The sequence below is a fragment of the Pelodiscus sinensis genome, chromosome 2 (genome assembly GCF_052426305.1).
Source record: "Pelodiscus sinensis isolate ZL-2025 chromosome 2, ASM5242630v1, whole genome shotgun sequence".
Classification (NCBI taxonomy): domain Eukaryota; kingdom Metazoa; phylum Chordata; order Testudines; family Trionychidae; genus Pelodiscus; species Pelodiscus sinensis.
The window spans coordinates 73,285,219-73,300,253 of record NC_143053.1 but is presented as its reverse complement, the minus strand read 5'-3'; the positions used below and the strand labels follow the sequence as shown (position 1 = coordinate 73,300,253).

At 39.8% G+C, this 15,035-nt stretch overlaps 1 protein-coding gene across 10 annotated transcripts in view; it reads left to right on the top strand.

Moving 5' to 3' along the window:
- ASXL3 (ASXL transcriptional regulator 3) overlaps window positions 1-15,035 on the top strand; it is a 161,775-nt gene that overhangs the window by 101,529 nt on the left and 45,211 nt on the right. For 9 of the 10 annotated variants that reach the window (XM_025180831.3, XM_025180832.3, XM_075920751.2 and 6 more), the window contains 3 exons: window positions 5,822-5,939; window positions 6,849-6,968; window positions 11,254-11,417. In XM_025180831.3, the coding sequence (XP_025036616.3) occupies window positions 5,822-5,939; window positions 6,849-6,968; window positions 11,254-11,417 (402 nt within the window). Of the gene's footprint in view, window positions 1-5,821; window positions 5,940-6,848; window positions 6,969-8,455; window positions 8,540-11,253; window positions 11,418-15,035 lie in introns of those variants that run through there. The other variant, XM_075920756.2, reaches the window with a different exon arrangement.

Below are 15,035 nucleotides of genomic sequence, written 5' to 3'. Positions count from 1 at the left end.
CTGTATTTGATACCAGATACTTTGGAGATGGATACATTAGGGAATACCTAAGTTAGATCAAATTACTGCAAATTCTTGTAGATGGAAGTGCTCCATCTCTGACTTTCCCCGTCGAAATGTGAGGTATCAGAAAGCAAATATGCCTCTGTTGCATTTTCTGTATAATATACAAGAAATACTGATTGCCATTAGGTCACGCCTGGCCAAAATATGTCCCATGGACCAGATGCAACCTGCCAAGCCACCGGCTCTGGCCTGCGGATGCTGCAGGAAGCCCCAGGCAGACTCCCCACTTGCCTCGCCCTACTTGCATGCCACTCAGAAACACAGCTGCAGGGCAGTTTCACTTTTAAAACTGAGCCCGGAGGGGAGGGGGAAAAGTTTTAGGAGTTGCACTCACCCCCTGGACACCTGTTGGCCACCTTCTGGCCAGAAATTAGCCACAAAGCACAAGGAGCTCCTACTTATTCACAATGCACATGGCTACAGCCATGTGCACGGGCAGGGCAGGCAGGGAGACTGATTCAGGAATGGGCTGCTGGCTTGGTAAATCTCCTGGCCAGAGCCTGCCTCTGGCACTCCAGCCCCTCCCTTCCCCAACCCTCAGCCTCCCCACTCCTGCCCCTGACTCCACATACCCAAATCCTCTGCCTCCCTCTTGCACCCATACCCCCTCCCAGATCCAGCACCCAATCCCCTGCTCTAGATCAGTCCCCTCCAGTCCTAGCTAACAACCCAAACCCCTGCATCCCCTCCTGTATCCCAATTCCCTGTCCTAGGTCACAATCCAACACCCAGCACTCCAGTCCAGTGCCCCAGGTCACAACTGCCTCTCTCACCCAAACTCCCTCTCTTACCCCAAGCTCCCTATGGCACCTAACCTCCATCCCATACTCTGCACCTCCTCCGTTAATATCATGGAAGAGTGCTGCTCTCAACCACTTTCCATATTCTTGGAGTGACCCCCTCATCAACAATCATTGCCCACCCCTGTGCAATAAGTGCCTATGACAAGGTTGAGGTCTACAGTGGAGATGAGTGAGTGTGTCCTCAATGACTGTGTTTAGTCTTGATGAGGGGTGGATTTCTTGTTCATGGGCTCTTGCTCATCTTCACTTTACCGGTCTCCTCATAGGAGACTGCAGGTTTATAATCTATTCTCCCTGCAGTTTCACATGGATGTGAAGTTGCCATGGGAGTTAACAAACAGAGATCAGTTGTGATTACATCAATACATTGGCATTGTGCCATTTTGCATCATTTTAGATTAATCCTTTATTGGCTTTTTTAATTTGCTATCTAAATGACATTATTTGGGTAAGTGACATCTGGGTTTAATTTTTACCCACACAATAGTGTGGATTAAGGGAAATGTTTTGAGAGTTTTTAGCACTTGTACATGCTGGTATGGTTGGTGAAGTGAGGTCTGAAATATAGGGTTGGTCCTGACTGTTTTGGTTTCTGCTTGTGCTGACCTTTGAGGTAGTCTCCTGTGGATTTGAGCTACTTCTCTCTTTTGTTTGCTTTCCAGATGTTGTATTTTGGTTTGTACTGCATGGTGCTTTGATGCCTTTGGATAAACATTCTGTAAATTAATTAATTAAATAGTTTAACTATATTTTATTAATCTGAATATCATTTAAATATTACACTATAAAATATATAGATAACTTTTAGACATGTTGACGTATTCTACCTATGTGAAATATGTTATGAATATATTGCAGCTGAATTACAGAACTAAGTCACTGGTGTTTAGTAAGAATAATCTCTTAAGTCTTTAAAAGTATGTCCTCTATTTCAGTGTCATCTTTAAAAAGCACAAATCTGAGAGTAGAGTGCAATATTAATATTACAGAACCTAAGAACATAAGAATGCCATACTGGGTCAGACCAAAGGTCCATTCAGCCCAGTACCCTGTCTGCCGACAGTGGCCAAAGCCAGGTGTCTCAGAGGGAGTGAATCGAACAGGTAATGATCAAGCGATCTCTCTCCAGCCATCCATCTCTACCCTCTGACAAACAAAGGCTAGGGACACCATTCCTTACCCATACTAGCTAATAGCTATTAAGGGACTTAACCTCCATAAATTTATCTAGTTCTCTTTTAAACCCTGTAATAGTCCTAGCCTTCACAACCTCAGGCAAGGAGTTCCACAGATTGACTATGTACTGTGTGAAGAAGAATTTCATTTTATTTGTTTTAAACCTGCTGCCCATTAGTTTCATTTGGTAGCCCCTAGTTCTTATATTATGGGAACATGTAAATAATTTTTCCTTATTCACTTTCTCCACACCACTCATGATTTTATATACTGTACCATTAACATATCTCCCCTTAGTCACCTCTATCCCAAGCTGAAAAGTCCCAATCTCTTTAATCTCTCCTCTTATGGGACCCATTCCAAACCCCTAATCATTTTAGTCGCCCTTCTCTGAACCTTTGCTAACGCCAGTATATATTTTTGAGATGAGGAGACCACATCTGTATGCAGTTTCAGGATGTGGGTGTACCATGGATTTATATAAGAGCAATAAGATATCCTCCGTCTTATTCTCTATCCCTTTTTTAATGATTCCTAGCATCCTGTTTGCTTTTTTGACTGCCGCTGCACACTGTGTGGATGTCTTCAGAGACTATCCACAAATGACTCCAAGATCTCTTTCCTGATTAGTTGTAGCTAAATTAGCCCCCATCATATTATATGTATAGTTGGGGTTATTTTTTGCAATGTCCATTACTTGACATTTATCCACATTAAATTTCATTTGCCATTTTGTTGTCCAGTTACTCAGTTTGGTGAGATCTTTTTGAAGTTCTTCAGTCTGCTTTGGTCTTAACTACCTTGAGCAGTTTATTATCGTCTGCAAACTTTGCCACCTCACTGTTTACCCCTTTCTCCAGATCATTTATTTTGATAGCCTCTCTAATCTCCCTTAGCATTTCATAGTCTCTATTACTGTCCTGGTCAGGTGGTCGATAATAGATCTCTACTGTTATATTCTTATTAGAGCAGGGAATTACTATCCATAGCGATTCCATGGAACAGGTTGATTCATTTAAGACTTTTACTTCATTTGATTCTAAATTTTCTTTCACATATAGTGCCACTCTCCCACCCACATGACCTGTTCTGCCCTTCCGATATATTTTGTACCCCAGAATGATTGTGTCCCGTTGATTGTCCTCACTCCACCAGCTTTCTGTGATGCTTATTATATCAGTATCCTCCTTTAACACGAGGCACTCTAGTTCACCCATTTTATTTTTTCGACTTCTAGCATTTGTGTACAAGCACTTTAAAAACTTGTCACTGTTTATTTGTCTGCCTTTTTCTGATGTGTCAGATTCTTTTTTGTGTGAATGTTTTTCATCTGGTCTGGCCCATACTTTATCCTCTTCCATCCTCTCCTCCTGACTAAAACTTAGAGAATCTCCATCAATAGACTTTCCTCTAAGAGACGTCTCTGTCCGATCCACATGCTCCTCTGCACCAATCGGCTTTCTTCCATCTCTTAGTTTAAAAACTGCTCTGTGACCTTTTTAATGTTTAGTGCCAGCAGTCTGGATCCATTTTGGTTTAGGTGGAGCCCATTCTTCCTGTATAGGCTCCCCATATCCCAAAAGTTTCCCCTGTTCCTTATAAAGCTAAACCCCTCCTCCCTACACCATTGTCTCATCTGCGCATTGAGAGACTGAAGCTCTGCCTGCCTACCTGGCCCTGCACGTGGAACTGGAAGCATTTCTGAGATTGCCACCATAGAGATCCTGGATTTTAGTCTCTTTCCTAACAGCCTAAATTTGGCCTCCAGGACGTCTCTGCTACCATTCCCTATGTTATTAGTACCTACATGTACCCTGACTACCAGCTCCTCCTCAGCACTACACATAAGTCTATCTATATGCCTCGAGACATCACAACCTTCGCACTAGGCAGGCAAGTCACCATATGGTTCTCCTGGTCATCGCAAACCCAGCTATCTACATTTTTAATTATCGAATCTCCTTTTACTAACACCTGCCTTTTTCTAATGACTGGAGGCCCCTCCTCCAGAGAGGTAACCTCAGTGCGAGAGGATACCCCAACATCCGGAGGAGGGTCCCAACTATGGAAAGGTTTCCCTCTGCTATCATTGACTGCTCTCCTTCTCTGAGCAGCTCTCCTTCTCCTCCTTAACAGTGAGGCAGGGCTGTCTTACCGGAGGTGGGACAATTCTACTGTGTCCTGGAAAGCCTCATCTACGTACCTCTGCCTCCCTCAGCTCCTCCAGTTCAGCCACCCTGGCCTCCAAAGCTCGTACGCAGTCTCTGAGGGCCAGGAGCTCCTTGCACCAAATGCACACATACACCACCCATCTATAGAGCAGGTAATCATACATGCTACACTGAGTGCAATAAACAGCCCCACTCTGCTGCTGGGCTTCTGCCTGCATTCTCTCTTACAGCTACCTAGGTTATTGATAGGATTTCTAGTTAAATCAGGAAGTTTTGAATAAAACCTTTAAACTATACTATAAAGAATGGCAAATGTACCTTTGTCCCTTCCCAACTCCCCCTCAAAACTCCCTGGTTGCTGCCCCTGTTCGCAAAGATCCCTGGTCGCTGACTTACTGCTTTATAAAGCCCTGGCCTTCCTGATAGCCTGGCCCCCTGACCAAGGCTCAGCCAATTAAATAGAGGCTTCTAGATTTCAAACCTTTAGAAGCTCACAGCTTCCAACTGCCAGCCACAGCACACGCTCCTTCAAACAGACAAATATAAGCTCAGCACACAGCAAGTAACTCCCAAACACACGAACAGACAGCCCCTTACCTCAAGGGTCCCGTATTTATTTGCTCCCCCTTTACCTGGAGAACTCCCTCTCAAAACTCCCTATTTGTTGCCCCTGTTCGCAAATTAGAAGATTATAGAAGATAAGTATTTAGTTGTCCATTCTGACTTATTCCAAACTTTCAATTCTTGTAAATTTCTTAATTGGCAAAAGTTCGTGTTCATATAATTTTAAAACCTTTGAGTCTCTTGTCTTTTTCTGTATAAAACAACCTAGCAGATATGCACTGCTTCTAAACTTATAATTTTTTGTATTACATTATTAACCTCCTGTAGTTGATCCATTTATGAAACACAAAGCCCTCCCATTTGTAGAAATTTATTCTTGTATAATTTTTCCCTGGATTTGTGAGAACACCATCGTGTTCGTGTTCTGAAGGTTAATGCCCAAAGTCAAGCAGACAGAAGCCAAGTGCTGCAAGGTTTCCAAGATTAGGACTGATTCCCTTCACAGAAATAAATGATTCCTGCCATGTTCAGTGATTTTGTGCAGCACTACTCACGGCTGAGTGAGTGCATCAATACTGTAGTCCTTACATGCTGTACATACTGATGACACTCTGTGTTAACTTGATTGACTGAGCAGTATACTGGAGAGGATGCACCTGCAAGAGATGTGCAGACACACACATTTTTATTCTGGTTTCAAAACATTTATTTTACATTTATTTTACTTGGATGTCTTAGTTTCAAATTCCATGGGTTATCATGTTGAGCTGCTAAGGTAGAGCAAACAGTTATGTGCTTCTTTGTTGTCAAAACTGTATTAGAAAATGTCTGAGGTGCACCTTCTTTATCTTTAACACCAAAAGCCTGATTTTCTGCTTTAAAAAAATGACATAAAGGGAGCAAATGTGAAATCTGAAAATCAGTAACCATGTAAAATACAGGTATCTTAAGAGGTTCAGTTTAATGACAGGCAAATGTCTCATGTAATCCGCTTAAAAGCAGTATTTTTGTTACATTTTTATGTTTTGTTATTTTTTATAGGCTTTAAGACAACAGCAGAAAAGAAGAAATGGAGTCTCAATGATGGTAAACAAGACTGTTCCTCGTGTTGTTTTGACACCATTAAAGGTGTCTGATGAGCAGTCGGATTCACCTTCAGGTAAATAGCTAAAGGACTGTGAAATATCAGCTCTAGTCACAAAGCCTTCCTCTGAATGAATCTAGCATACAGAATTTAGAATTGCTATAAATAATGATACTTTCACAGAGTAGTTTTATTTAACTTCTTTATTTCCTTACCATATCTAGCTAGTCAAAAATGAAGGGTTTTTTTCCTTTGTTTTAATAAAGAACTAAAAGTACATAATAAAACGACAGTTGATAGCAGCAGCTTTAAGGGAAAGCAAAGTAACATTTCTGTTCGGCGGTGGAACTCTAATGGAAGACCACATGCTGGCATTCAACACCGTCAAAAACAGCTCCTTTGTGAGTGTGAATTTGTATCTGAGCTCTCCATTGCAATACCAGAGATCCTTGCATTAGCTTTTTTGTTCTGGGGGCATTCTTATCACCACAGTGCAACCCTGACCTTTAGTTCTGGTTGTTAGCTGCTTCATTTTAAAAGGATCCTACAGAGATGTACCTCCACGTTTATAATAGATTGATTGTATTTTCTAGATATTCCTCTTTTCTAAAAGTTACTTTCTAAAGAAATGATTTTTTTCTCCTTTGATTGCTTTATTGCTCCATAGCATGGAGCTTAATTATTTTTAAATATATTTCTTGAGCACCATAACAGCACAATTGATATTGGATTAGTGAACATCTTGATTGACTGCAAAGTTCAGCAAACTTTAGTTTTCTCCACTTACTTGATTTATTGATCTTTTTCTTCCATTTCTTCCAGCGCTCAGGAATCAAAGTATGACTAAAAATGTATATTATCTTTTAGTAGGTATCACACAAAATAGATTTTGCTCTTGATTTTAAAAAAAGCAACTTCTATTTTTGTTTTGAAGGTGGAAGAAAGTGCATCCCTGTAATATTTTTCTGGATATTTTTTTTTAAGGATCTGAATCTAAAAATGGTGAAGCAGACAGTTCTGATAAAGAAATGAAACATGGGCAAAAATCTCCAACTGGAAAACAAACAAGTCAGCATTTAAAGAGATTAAAAAAGTCTGGTTTAGGTGAGTAGGTCTTGGAATGTCTAAAGTATCTTATTTGTTTCTGTAATACTGAAGTTTTTATAAACCATGTAATTTCCCTTTAGAGAGTTGCCATTGTCATATGCCAATGCTATTATCAATTCAAGAGCAGCACACCTCTTTTAATGGCTACCTCATCCCTGTGAACTTGCCTTCATATAGGAATCTTTTTCCTAGCATGCCTTTCTGCAACTGGCCTTTTAAATTTGACTGAGCCAAGTAACTGCAGCCCAAAGAGGCCATTTTGTAACTATTGCTTGCTGCATTACCCTCTTTACTAGCTGGAAAGTAACCTCCAGTTATGTTTTCCCCCAGTCTTCTCTTTCTTATTCCAGAAGAGAATGGCACATTTGTGAGGAGAAAACATGTTCAATTGTTTTTTCATACTCCATCCTATAATGATGCATGTTTCCCCTTTAGTTATGTTGATTTTAAGACTCATGTATTATTTTGAAGCTATATGGCTAGAGTTCTAAATGCCATATAATAATTCAGTAAGCTTTCAAAACCCAGACATTCCTATTCTGTTGTGGAATGTTTCTGTTCTTTAGAGAATAGTTTTCTGTTCACAAACAGAATAAGGTGTTTGATTTCTTCAAATTCTTCACTCAGCTAGCTCTGCTCCTATCCCCAGTTTAGAAGCATCTGTTTGCAAAATGAATGTTTTTTCAAAGACTGGGTTGTGTAAAAAGGGGTAATCACATTTATCTCCCACAAAGGGCAGCTCACATTTAGCAGTCTGAGTCCTTTTGACATGTATTTGGTGAGATCTGTTAGTGGAGCAGCCATCTCAGAAGTTGGGAATAAACTTTCTGTAGTAGCTAACTAACCTTATGAAGGATTTACATTTTCTTTTTTGATAAGAATCTTGGTCACTTTTAGTGTCCTGACTTTGTCTTGGTTTATTTTTGAGTCCATTTTCTGACCCCTCCCCCCATATATTTTATTTCTCTGTTTGTTAAACAACATGTCTTCATACAGATTGCTATAAGTAATTCTTAGACTGCTGTTCATGGGTGTACCAGATAGTTCACCCAAGTCTTCTTAAATAAGAGCCCATCATTAAGTTCTGTGACTCGGTTTCATACGTTGTCTTTCAGCAGACTATCCATCAATCTTTAAAAAGTGGCAAGTGGGCCACATCAACCACATGGCGTTGTTGAATTAAAAAAAAAATCCTGAGGGTGTTGGCAGTTCTGTTTTACAATGGGATGTTGTGTTTTAGAGGGATCTTCCAGTAAGCTTTGTCTAAATGTAGTGTTGAGAGAGATTTTACTATTTCCCTTTTCTCCAGTATTTTGTCAACTCCTGGCATCAGATAACTATCAGATGTAGAGATAACATTAATTTTTCTGAAATCTATACAGAACCTATTTCCCCTGTCTTTTGGGAACGCAGTAACACTGGGGAGTACCATGGGCTTCTGGAGGTTTCAGGAACCTTTAATTTGAGCATGTTTTTTTTTCTTCCTCTGCCAAAGGTTTCATCCATTCAGATATACGCTTGAATCTTTGTCTTATGGGTTTATGGCCCTCGATATCTATTGTGTGAGAGTAAGTATCATAGTGTGTTCTGGGTTACTAGTAAAATAATTGCTATATACCTTTAAGAGCAGGTCTAAATCCCAGTGCTGTGTCTGGTTTAATTCCAGACATTGCTTAACTATCTGAATTCCCAGAGACTCTCCCAGTCTCCCATATTTCTTTTGGTGCCCTCACTGATTTATTTGTTATATGCCCTGCAAGAAAACAGTTCTGACCACTTCAGGGTTCATTCTTTCCTTTTGAATAAATTCACAGACTATAATATTTGTCCTTCTTTACCAGCTCCAGTAATTGCATGATATACAGGATTTAGAACTCCCATGACTACATGATGCTTGCCATTTTGCTGCTAATTTAATCCTAGAGCAGAGGCAAAACTTTTTCATGTGGCATAGATTTAATTCCCATGCCCAGTTGTTATAGTATATCTTTTGGTTTATTGGGTCCTGTGTTAGTTTACTGAGCTGGAAAGGGGTAATCTTTGTTAATACGAGTTAGTTTCTCTCATCTTCGAGGTATGTATACTCTAAAACTGCAGAGCTTTATTTTTTTTATCTGACCTGAAATTCCAGTTGTCTGAAAGCCCTGGGTCCCCTAGGTTGATGGTCATAAAATAATTCAAAGGATACCTGAGGTATCTGAGGTACTTTTTTATAAGCAAAGAAGAAATGTATCATCTCCTCTCAATATTGGGCTCCTCCTGAACACATTTTTAAGCATATTTTTCAACATTTCTTTAAATCATTCTACTTTATTCTCGGACGATATGTTGTGTTGTTAAAACAGTTACTCCTACCAGTCTCTGCAGGAATATTGAATTGAAGTTGATAGTAGAGTGAAGGAGCCAACACAATATGCGTATACCCCAGATCTGCAAAGAGGAAACTTGATTTTTCCTGTAGCTTCTTGGACTATTTGCAATTTCAAGGCATCACCCTCTGTCCATCTCGGAACCTTTCATTCTAGATGAGATATTTTGGTAGCAACCCTGCAGTATTAAACTCATTTTTAGTTTTTGGAACACCTTTTCCCTTCCATGAATTTTTTCCATAGGAGGGGAAGATACTAGCAGGGAAGAACAATTTTTCTTCAGTTTGCACCTAAAACATGAAGACAGATGCATCCTATGTTGTTAAAAGAAAGGAATGTAAACATGCATTTAAATCATATGCATCATGCTTAATTTGTATTACACTTTGGGAATTACGGTTTTTCTGCATGTATAGTTAGTGGGTGGAACAGATGGTGAAGAGAATTTAATGTGATGCACTCATTAAAATGTGCACTTTTTCCATACAATTGTCCTACATAATCGGGGATTCACTGATTTTAATGGAGTTTTTCCTGGATTGAAATGCAGTATGTTGGAAGTATGTTTAGTGTGAGGTTACACTATGCTGAAAAAAACCTAACCCTATCTCACTCAGTATTGTTTGTTGAAAAGTAACAAGGAATTGCAGGAAAATTTATGTAAGGCTGAGAGTTTCTCTATACTTTCAAAGGGGAAAATTATAGAATTTGCAACTTGGCTGCAAACTTTTCATTGGATAATATAGCTTCTCAGCAGAGGTGAAACAATAAGGCTCTTAAAAATTCAGAAAGCATCAAAGTGTACTATTGTTATTAATATTACTCTTCATACTGAATGACATTCAGTAAGTCTCTTAAGGTCTCTTTGCCCGTTTCCCTATCTTTAAAATAGGGATATTTATCCTCCTTTACAGATCTCTTGGAGATCCTCAGATGAAACGCCCAATGTGCTGAGTATTCTCATGATTAACAATGACAAAATTAAAAAATCCAGGAGACTCTTTCAAAACTTGGGCATGACTCACCTTGTTGCTTGGGTTTGATCTTGGTGAAGTGTTTCCCTTTGTAGGACCTTTGAAATATTAAAAATCCAAACAAACAAGAATCTTGGGTGATTGGCCTTAGCTGTTTCTGTCTTGCACTCTTTTATTGAACCTTCTAGGTATAAATCTACTCTTTTTAAATCTCACCTGGAATTTGCAGGTTCTTTTGGTTCTGGTCAGCTAATTTCATGAATTGTCTTGTCCCATTAATAGGCTAGACTACAGTTGCAGTATATGATTTACATCTTTTGAGTTTTATGAAGCAGAAAAATATTAATTTCTTTGCACAAAATTACTATATCACTAATAAATTAGACAGTCTCTCATTTCTGATCACGTATTTCTGAGGCGGTGATAATGCACAAAAGGTTTTTTGAGAGGGGATAAAAATACGGAAGAGTAGCCACATATAGAAAAAGCAAAGGCATAGGGTTAGGTGGACAATAGTGTGTTGCAGGAGCACAAATAAACATGTCACGCTGTATAATAGTTTCACCCATGTGGGCCAATTCAAGTAGCCACTTTGCGTGAACTAATTTTGCTTAGCAGTAGATGCTTAAAAGTATGTTGGTGAAATGACAGGAAAATGTACTTGATCAGCTAAATCAAGGTTTCTAGTTCAGGAAAGAGAATATTGGTCATGGTGTAAACTGGAAAATGGATTCTGTGTAAGCTGGGGAAGTACACATTGGGATGTACAGAAGGACGCTCCTGGAGTCTAGGTGAAAGCTGAATTCCCCTTCACAAAGCTCTGTCTTATTAGAGTGCACTATAATGTATAAAATATTGATAACTTTTGAGAAAAAAATGTTCCTTTTTGGTCTGTTATCTGTGGTAAATGTGAATCTGTTGTTTGTTTGTTTATTCCAGGACATTTGAAATGGACCAAAGCAGAGGATATTGACATAGAAACACCAGGATCAATTCTAGTGAACACTAACCTGAGGGCTTTAATAAACAAACACACCTTTGCTTCCTTACCTCAGCATTTTCAACAATACCTCCTGCTTTTGCTTCCAGAAGTAGACAGGCAGGTGAGTAGAAACAAAACATTTGCTTCTTTACTAATAAGACTCTTGTTTTCTGAAGTAGTTACAAAGTCTGACTGATTCCACTCAAAATCATTGTGCAATGAAACTTGTAAAATAATTGTTTTTATTAGCTAATCTACATTAGCTAGTTTTAATTAACATTCACTTGTGTCCAGATCATGTCCTGCCTCCCTTCTTCCTCCATCTCATCATTGACCTCTCTGAAACCTAAGCCCCATTCCATCACAGCCTATCCAAAATGCAGCAGGTCAGATCATCTTCCCAACCTGTTGAATTCGTCTAGGAGCACTTCTTTGTCTTCTATAGAATGCAGCATGCTTAATCTTTAAATCTCTTACCACATCTCTTTTTTTTTTTTTTGTTTTTTTTTGTGCTTTGTTCCTATATCAGCCTCTGCTCTTTGCCAAGCACATCAGCCTCAATGCTAAATTTATTACCTTCTCCTCACTCCTTTGTCCATGCCTTCTTCCACACTTCAGCATATTTTGGAACAAATTCTCAGTTCCAGTGCACAAGGTCCCCAGTCTCTAATCTCATTCAGCTCTCTATTAGAAGACTTACTACTTGCACGAGCCCCACCATTGCTTTAGAGTCTAGCTATACACCCATTCCACTGGAGATAATGGGTGAGCACGGGAGGAGAAGAGAAATTTTTCAGGTTATTAGTTCAGGTTTCCCAATGTGTGTTGTCCTCTCTGTCTCTCCTTTAGACTAGAGGACCTACAGGATGCTTGGGCAGGCGAGTCTCACTGTGTCTTTTCCAGCATATTGTTAGTACAGTAAAACTCCAGTGGTCTGGCATCCAGTGGTCCGGCACTCCTGATGATACGGCACCATCTGGAACCCGGAAGTGCTCCGGGCAGCCTGACAATTGGAGCTGCTTTGCCCCTGGCTTCCCCGATTCAGCCACTGCTGAAACTGACCAGAGGCTGACTTGGGGACGCCTGGGGCAGAGCAGCTCCAATTGTCAGGCTGCCCGGAGCACTTCCGGGTTCCAGATGCCGGGTTGGTTCCGCAGCGCCGAGGGGTGCATCCCCCCCAATCTACCCCAGACCACTCATAGCCCCCCCTTCCAGTAGTCCGGTATATCTGATAATCTGGCACCCCCTGGGTCCTAAAGGTGCCGGATTATCGGAAGTTTCCTGTAATTAGAAAAATGATAATTTAGGCTCGAGATTAGCTAGGTACTTGAACACTTGTCTAATTTAAGCACATGCATAAGCTCATTTAATTCAGAGATTTAAATTTAATTGCAGGCATTCCCCAGGTTGCAAACATCTTACTTAACGAACGTCCATACATACTAACAAAGCTCCCTAACATATTACTATTTTAATAATTCAAGTATACAAATGCCAACCCACATGCATGAACAAGTCATTGCTTTTGGGAAGTACTTGCATCAATGTACTGTTACTATGTACATACTTGCTACTTAGTTGCCTGTTTGCTGCCTTCTGAGTGGAAAGCAGCGTGCTTTCGTTCTATTTGTGAGCCCAAAAAACAACCCCTAATCGTGGCTGATAAGTGGATGAGTTGTGACAGCCTGTATCAAGGAAAGCCATAAGTTTTGAAGTGAAATTAAACATTGTTTTCAGTTTTATTTCATAGCTAGTATTGCATCAGTATTGTTTTCTATTTTTCATTAGAAATATACTGTATTTCAGTTACATTATGGGTTAAATAGGCTTTTGAGGGCTTGCCTGAGAACCTAACCAATACTTATAACATTGGGGAAAATGTGTTCCAAGTTCCAAAAAACTGACTTACAGGTGAACTTTTGGAACACAATTCATAAGTTGGGGACTTCCTGTACATGTTTAAGTGCTTTACTGAATCAGGGCCTTATGTTGTATGCAAATAATCAGTGAATTCTATTTCCTCTCTGTTCAGTTCACAAAGGATTTGAGTCTGTTACTGCCCCAGATACAGAGTGTGACTCTTAGGTCAAACTGTTGTGACTCCTGGCTTCAGCTCTTGAAGTCTTTGTATCGTGCTTCAGTTTTTGTCAAGATGTCAGATGCCACAAAAAGCAGTGAAATATTAGACCATAATATAGAGAGAACAATATAAGTATTGATGTAGTTTCACTCAGCATCTTAACAAATTATGTGATGTATTTTAAGGACTCTTCCAACTATGTGGTTTGTCAGCAGGGAGTATTTGAAGTGGAACATTAAAAGCCAGATCCACATCAGAAGTATTATTTTTTCTCATACTTCTCAGATGCACTTAAAATTAGTATCAACAAAATTAAAAAGGACAGTTTTTCATCAGGCAGAAAAACAGACCTAGGTTTAAATTTGCAACACAGTTAAAATTGATAATTTTCAGTTACCTAATAGCCTTCAGTTAGTGATTCAGAAGAAATAAGATTGTCTATATGTGATTCTGTTTCCTATGCAATCCAGTCAGAGCTAAACATTCACTCTTCAATTTGTAAAACTACTGGCATTATTTAGAAGCCTCCTAACATGAAGTTGATAAAAAGATAAGAACCACAGTACTGATTTACTGCCCTGCCTTCATTTAAAATGATGTATTCAATAAAAACTGTGCATATGCTCAGTACCATGGGAAATTTGTTTTTTTGAGTTTTGCATGGCTTTTGGAATGAAAAATGAAAATGTTGATTTAGGTCCTCAATTACTAAGAATTTTTTTCAAAAACACTTCCTTTTTATTTTTAATACTTTTTGATATAATACATAAGAGTGCAGTAGACACAGTACCACAAAACTAAACATGACTCTTTCATGGCCAAGAAAAGTAGTTACTAAAAGAATACACCATTTGCCTCAGACTTTTGCAGCAATATTTGTATCTTTATTCTCCTATTTTCCCTGTGCCTCTCTCTGTCTTTCATGTGTCCAAACAGAAACCTATGCTCTCTCTTTCCCCCCCCCCTCCAAGGCATTTATAAAGCAGGGGCGGGGGCACATGTCTGGGAATAATTGACAGGTTTGGCAGCTTAAAAAATGATCATTTCAGGGTTTCTTGTCTCTTAGAGAATGCAAGTTCTGGAAGCCCATCCCTGACCTTTATTTTACAGATGTTCTTATAACGTCAAATGTGGGAATTTGCTGATGTGACATCTGAAAAGGTGCCCCATAAGGCATCCTCCTGACTGCAACCACAGTGGGCTGATCAAAGTAACACCACTCACATCTGCCTCTTCAGAATGAATCCTGGACATTGATACAGCTGTCAGGGAGGCAGGCAGCCACACGCAGGAAGGACCTGTTGGGTTTCTGGTTTCCTAGTCTCTCTCTGTCTCTGTCTGTCTGTCTCTCTCTCTCTCTCTCTCTCTCTCTGAGGCAGGCTGGTCTTCTCTTAGCAGGCTCTTTTCTGCCCCCTGTACCAGCATGACTTTTTAAGCTGAGGTCTCCCTGTGTTTGCACAGACCCTATTATTGTCTCGGTCCCTACCAACTCCAGAGCAAGGAAAGGTAGATCTGTATTGCAAACTGAAGGGGTATATGTATAGCCATTACACTTCGACTGGTAGTGTGTGATCACAGCTTACCCCTGCAGCTCGAAGTGTGGACATACTCGGTGAATACCAGAAAGGTATTCCCTTATCCCACCTTCCCCATGGTAGA